Below are 5,994 nucleotides of genomic sequence, written 5' to 3'. Positions count from 1 at the left end.
CCCCCCACGGTCTGGCAGAGCCCTGCTTGTCCAACATCAGTGCACCTGCTCCTGCTGGGTGTGCGGCAACAGAGCCGGCGGATCCACGGATGAGGCTGGCTTCAGCCTGGCAGGCAAGGCGGTGTCCTCCTCCTCCTCCTCCTCCTCCACGGACTGGCTCCCGTAAGCGCTGTCTTCCTTTAGCTCTGCGGAGGGCCAGAGAATGTCAGCAGGGGGTCTTGGGCAGCCCTTCCCGACCCACCGGCAGCCTCCCTCCCTCCCTCCCTCCCCTTTGGTGGCTTTACCTGAACTCTGCGACTTGACGGAGGTGTCCGGCCTCCCCAGCAGCCTCACTTCCTCGGCCAGCCCCATCGAGTCAAGGGCATCGAGCAGGCCCCGAAGGCTGCCCCCCGCCAGCTGAGGAGAGACAGGCACAGGAGGGTCAGAAGCGCACCCCCACCGGGGGGAGGGGAGGGGAGGGGGGAGGGGGGGCCTGCTGACCTCATAGCTCTGCAGGAGTCTCCTGCTGGGAGAAGCGGCACCTTTGTAGGTCTCCACCAGACTGCAGAGGCCCAACCTCTTGGCCAGCTCCCGCCAGTCGGCACCGGGGCAGTCCCGGTTCAGGAGCCGCTCGACAATCTGGAGGCTGCTGCTGTCCAGGGCCAGGAGGCTCCCCCCTGAGGCGGAGGAGAGAGGGGAACGGTGAGAGGCCACAACACACGACACGCGCGCCTCCCCCACCCACCCCCGACCCTGCTCCCGAGAGTGAACTCGGGGAGGAGGTGGGCCGGCGCTCACCCGGCACACGCCCCAGCCAGACTCGTGCCTGACGGGCCCCCGGCAGAACAGGCCCATCACCCACCTGGGCTCGGAGAGGTGGCCTCTGGCGTCTGGCCAGGGCTCCGCAGGGAGGCCTCCAGCAAAATATCCTTCACCTGAAGGGAAAGGAGTCCTGTTGTGTCTCGAGGGGCTCCCCAAAGTGCTTGCTGGAAGGAGCCTCCTCCCGAGGTGTGCAAGGCCACCCCAAGCCACCCCACCTGCAGTGCGCAAACGGGCACACAAAGAGGAGCCACTGGGTGCCGCCACCGCAGCTGTGCCCACAGAACCTCGGCGCCCCCAAGGAAGACCTGACCGGGGCGCCAGGTGGGTGGCTAGCCAGAAGGCCGCCTGCTCCTGCAGAGGGGGCGGCTGCTGCCAGTCGTCTCGGGGCGAACACCCGCCACATACCTTCTGGCTGCGAGTCAGGTCCAATGGGGTGTGTCCCCGGCCCGGCCCGAGGGGGGGGTGCTCGTGGCTCTCACGGCCTCTGCCCGAGGGGTGGTGCCCGTCCCCTTCTGCCCGCGTGCCCGGGCACGACTCGCCCAGCTGCATGAGCCACTCCTCCTCTTCCTCCGCTTCAGCATCACTGCTTGGGCCAGGAGAAGAGGCCAAGACGGGCTCGTCGTTCTCACACGCAACGTCCGCCCCTGGGGAGGCAGGCACAGGCAGCGCTACACTAACACTGTTTCCAGTGGGGCAAAAAAAAAATTAAAAACAAAACCCCTACACCAGAAGATTTATCTGGGCTTTAGTGGGTCTGTGAACTGACTTCACACATCTCCCACTGGGGAAGAAGAGGGTACCGATCCAAAGGAGAAAAACAAGCTTGGAGACTGGTGGGTGGCCAACACCACGCAGCACATTACCTGCGTTGATGAGCAGCTTCGTCAGAATCGGGGAGCCCATCCCGGCTGCTAAGTGGAGAGGGGTGTTCCCGGCAGAGGTGCGGGCGTTCACGTCAGCCCCCAGCTTGGGAGAAGAACAGCAGCAGGTGAGAGGCAGGCAAAGCACACCCGGTGGAAGATTCAGGGCACACGGCTGACTCTCGCCGGGGAGGGATGCCTCGAGCAAGAAGCACCCGCATCCCCCAACCCGAGCCCAGAGGGCCCCCCGCATCAGACGCCCAGGCGGTGCTCCTGCATGGAGGGGGGACCAGGGAGGGTCTCTTCTGCAGCCCCGCCCCTCCCGTGGCCCACTCATAGTCTGGCCTAACCCCTGCAGAAGAGGCCACGCCTTTCTTATGGGGATATGCTGGAAGCTCAGCTATGGGCGGGAAAGGCACAGGGAATTCACAGGCCCTCCCCTACATGAAGAAGAAGAGAAGAGGAGATTGGATTTATACCCCATGGCCCTTCACTACCCAAAGGTGTCTCAGAGCGGCTTACAAAGGGGAGGGGAGGGGGGAGGGGGGGCCTGCTGACCTCATAGCTCTGCAGGAGTCTCCTGCTGGGAGAAGCGGCACCTTTGTAGGTCTCCACCAGACTGCAGAGGCCCAACCTCTTGGCCAGCTCCCGCCAGTCGGCACCGGGGCAGTCCCGGTTCAGGAGCCGCTCGACAATCTGGAGGCTGCTGCTGTCCAGGGCCAGGAGGCTCCCCCCTGAGGCGGAGGAGAGAGGGGAACGGTGAGAGGCCACAACACACGACACGCGCGCCTCCCCCACCCACCCCCGACCCTGCTCCCGAGAGTGAACTCGGGGAGGAGGTGGGCCGGCGCTCACCCGGCACAAGCCCAAGCCAGACTCGTGCCTGACGGGCCCCCGGCAGAACAGGCCCATCACCCACCTGGGCTCGGAGAGGTGGCCTCTGGCGTCTGGCCAGGGCTCCGCAGGGAGGCCTCCAGCAAAATATCCTTCACCTGAAGGGAAAGGAGTCCTGTTGTGTCTCGAGGGGCTCCCCAAAGTGCTTGCTGGAAGGAGCCTCCTCCCGAGGTGTGCAAGGCCACCCCAAGCCACCCCACCTGCAGTGCGCAAACGGGCACACAAAGAGGAGCCACTGGGTGCCGCCACCGCAGCTGTGCCCACAGAACCTCGGCGCCCCCAAGGAAGACCTGACCGGGGCGCCAGGTGGGTGGCTAGCCAGAAGGCCGCCTGCTCCTGCAGAGGGGGCGGCTGCTGCCAGTCGTCTCGGGGCGAACACCCGCCACATACCTTCTGGCTGCGAGTCAGGTCCAATGGGGTGTGTCCCCGGCCCGGCCCGAGGGGGGGGTGCTCGTGGCTCTCACGGCCTCTGCCCGAGGGGTGGTGCCCGTCCCCTTCTGCCCGCGTGCCCGGGCACGACTCGCCCAGCTGCATGAGCCACTCCTCCTCTTCCTCCGCTTCAGCATCACTGCTTGGGCCAGGAGAAGAGGCCAAGACGGGCTCGTCGTTCTCACACGCAACGTCCGCCCCTGGGGAGGCAGGCACAGGCAGCGCTACACTAACACTGTTTCCAGTGGGGCAAAAAAAAAATTAAAAACAAAACCCCTACACCAGAAGATTTATCTGGGCTTTAGTGGGTCTGTGAACTGACTTCACACATCTCCCACTGGGGAAGAAGAGGGTACCGATCCAAAGGAGAAAAACAAGCTTGGAGACTGGTGGGTGGCCAACACCACGCAGCACATTACCTGCGTTGATGAGCAGCTTCGTCAGAATCGGGGAGCCCATCCCGGCTGCTAAGTGGAGAGGGGTGTTCCCGGCAGAGGTGCGGGCGTTCACGTCAGCCCCCAGCTTGGGAGAAGAACAGCAGCAGGTGAGAGGCAGGCAAAGCACACCCGGTGGAAGATTCAGGGCACACGGCTGACTCTCGCCGGGGAGGGATGCCTCGAGCAAGAAGCACCCGCATCCCCCAACCCGAGCCCAGAGGGCCCCCCGCATCAGACGCCCAGGCGGTGCTCCTGCATGGAGGGGGGACCAGGGAGGGTCTCTTCTGCAGCCCCGCCCCTCCCGTGGCCCACTCATAGTCTGGCCTAACCCCTGCAGAAGAGGCCACGCCTTTCTTATGGGGATATGCTGGAAGCTCAGCTATGGGCGGGAAAGGCACAGGGAATTCACAGGCCCTCCCCTACATGAAGAAGAAGAGAAGAGGAGATTGGATTTATACCCCATGGCCCTTCACTACCCAAAGGTGTCTCAGAGCGGCTTACAAACTCCTCTCCCTTCCCCTCCGCACAACAGACACCTGGTGAGGTAGGTGGGGCTGAGAGAGCTCTTGACAGAAACTGCCCTTGAGAGAACAGCTCTGACAGAACTAGGGCTTGCCCAAGGTCATGCGGCAGATGCAAGTGGAGGAGGAGTGGGGAATCGAACCCGGTTCTCCCAGATCAGAGTCCTCTGCGCACTACACCAAATGTGCCCCCCCCCTGGTGGAGGTAAACTGCAGAACCAGAGCCCGCCCCCCCTGCTCCCACGGCCCCCCCTGCCCCCCCCTCGCCACGCCCACCTTCTTCAGCAAGTGTGAGGCCAGTGTCAGGTCCTCCATCTCCACCGCCAGGTGCAAAGGCGTCCGGCCACTCTGCCGCTCTCCCGCATTCACGTCGGCTCCCTTCTCCACCAGCAGCTCCAGGCAGGCCAGGCTCTTGCGCTTCACGGCGAGGTGCACGGGGAAAAGGCCTGGAGGGACACGAGGAAAGGCTGCTGGTCGCCCCCTCCTTCCTTTCTGCAGCACCAGAAACGGGCCTGCCGCTCGCCTCCTCCTCCTCCTCACCACTCAGCCGGCTGCCCCCTTGGCGTGAGACCCAGAGGCACCAGACCCCCCCGCCAACCCCCTCCACTCACCAGAGTAGTTAGGTGTCTCCAGGAGGAGGTGGAGGAGGTGGGGGCCCAGGTGGCGGGAGAGGGTCCTCAGCATCTCCTGGTCCCCTGCCTGCAGAGCCAGGTGCAGCACGGAGTTCCCGTAGCGGTCCAGCAAGGTGGGGTCGGCCCCAGCCTGCAGCAGGTAGGCGGCCACCCGGGGCTGCTGGGTGATCACTGCCAAGTGCAGAGGGGTCTGTGGAGAGAGGAGGAGAAGCCTTCAGCTCCCCCCAGAGGCACCGGGGGTCCAGGCTTCCGTGACCTCGCGGGTGAAGTGCTGCAGTGCGCTCTGCGGGGAGCTACCCAGAGGCCAACGAGCCGCCGGCGCGGTTCTGGGGGGGGGGGGGGGGGGGAAGCTGCCCGGAACAGACCCTGCCCACGTTGCAGCCGCTTCCTTGGCTGCCAGTCTGTTCCCCAAATGCAATTCAAGGTGCTGGGGGTGGCCTTTCAAGCCCGGCATGGCCCACTGGGACCCACTGTCAAAAGTCCCCCTCCCAACCCAGGGTAAGGACTTTTGGTGCAGAAGAGGGGCTGCAGCCAACCAAAGTTACAAAATACCAGAGAGGGACCCTAGTCTTGGTGGGTGCCACCAGTCTTCTCGGTCTATCCCAAAAGCCCGGGAGGGAAAGGACAAGTCTCCCGGCTTCCCAGGGAATTAAGAAAAATCAGCCCTGCAGAGCGGGACCGCAGACTGAGTTCCCAAACACAGAACGGTCAAAGGCCAAGGCTCTGGAAGAAGGCTCTGAGGTCAAACGAAGGCAAGATCCATGATGAGATAAAAATTATAGTTATTCAACTAAAGTACAAAAATATTAAAAGGGATTAAAAAAAAAAATAGGCCTAGGCGTATCCAGCACAGCTGACCCGCACAAGAGCCAAGGGGCTCCAAAGGTTCCCTGCCCGTCTTGGTTCCCCTCAGCGGCCAGTCCCAGCACAGCCCTCCCAAGCGAGCGGTCAAGGTGGATGCCGGCCACACCTCACGAAGCCAGCCGTATAGCAAAGGCCAGCTAGGTGTATGGAGGGGGCCTCCGACTGACCTCGGGCCTGTCAGGCCAATCAGAAACCTGAGAGAGGATGATGATGACGATGATGCAACTCTGTCGCTAAGCGCTTGATGCATCAGGCGATGGGCCACGGGGTGGGGGAGAAACGGAACCCTACGGCAGCTCGGCCACGCCCCTTTCCCGCACTTCAGGTGCCTGGCATGGGCTCACTGGGAGGGCCAGAGGAGCCCTTCAGCGGCAAACGATTCAGCGGGCAAAAGGGGTCACCCTGCGCTCGGTCTCTAACCGCCCCTGGGGAAATTCCCGTAGGCCTTTCTGCAGCAGCCTGAACCAAAGGTTTTATTTCTCAGAGCAAAGCAAGGAACCTGTTCCAGGGTGCCAACTGCCGCCATCGGGCAGCCATCGCTTGGCTCTCCTGCCAT

The 5,994-nt window shown here is 63.5% G+C and overlaps 1 protein-coding gene across 1 annotated transcript in view; it reads right to left on the bottom strand.

The window, feature by feature from the left end:
- Positions 1-10: 10 nt before the first annotated feature.
- NFKB2 (nuclear factor of kappa light polypeptide gene enhancer in B-cells 2 (p49/p100)) overlaps positions 11-5,994 on the bottom strand; it is a 42,649-nt gene continuing 36,665 nt past the window's right edge. The window contains exons 14-25 of the mRNA XM_015412193.1: positions 4,554-4,764; positions 4,219-4,388; positions 3,404-3,506; positions 2,946-3,184; positions 2,581-2,653; positions 2,220-2,395; positions 1,665-1,767; positions 1,207-1,445; positions 842-914; positions 481-656; positions 285-396; positions 11-185 (exon numbers count right to left, since the gene is read on the bottom strand). Of these exons, the coding sequence (XP_015267679.1) occupies positions 37-185; positions 285-396; positions 481-656; positions 842-914; positions 1,207-1,445; positions 1,665-1,767; positions 2,220-2,395; positions 2,581-2,653; positions 2,946-3,184; positions 3,404-3,506; positions 4,219-4,388; positions 4,554-4,764 (1,824 nt within the window). The 3' untranslated portion in view covers positions 11-36. The remainder of the gene's footprint in view (positions 186-284; positions 397-480; positions 657-841; positions 915-1,206; positions 1,446-1,664; positions 1,768-2,219; positions 2,396-2,580; positions 2,654-2,945; positions 3,185-3,403; positions 3,507-4,218; positions 4,389-4,553; positions 4,765-5,994) is intronic.

Source organism: Gekko japonicus, unplaced genomic scaffold (assembly GCF_001447785.1).
Source record: "Gekko japonicus isolate JY-2015 unplaced genomic scaffold, Gekko_japonicus_V1.1 scaffold2413, whole genome shotgun sequence".
Lineage (NCBI taxonomy): Eukaryota > Metazoa > Chordata > Lepidosauria > Squamata > Gekkonidae > Gekko > Gekko japonicus.
Note: the sequence above shows the minus strand (reverse complement) of the source record. Positions and strands in the feature narration are given on the sequence as shown.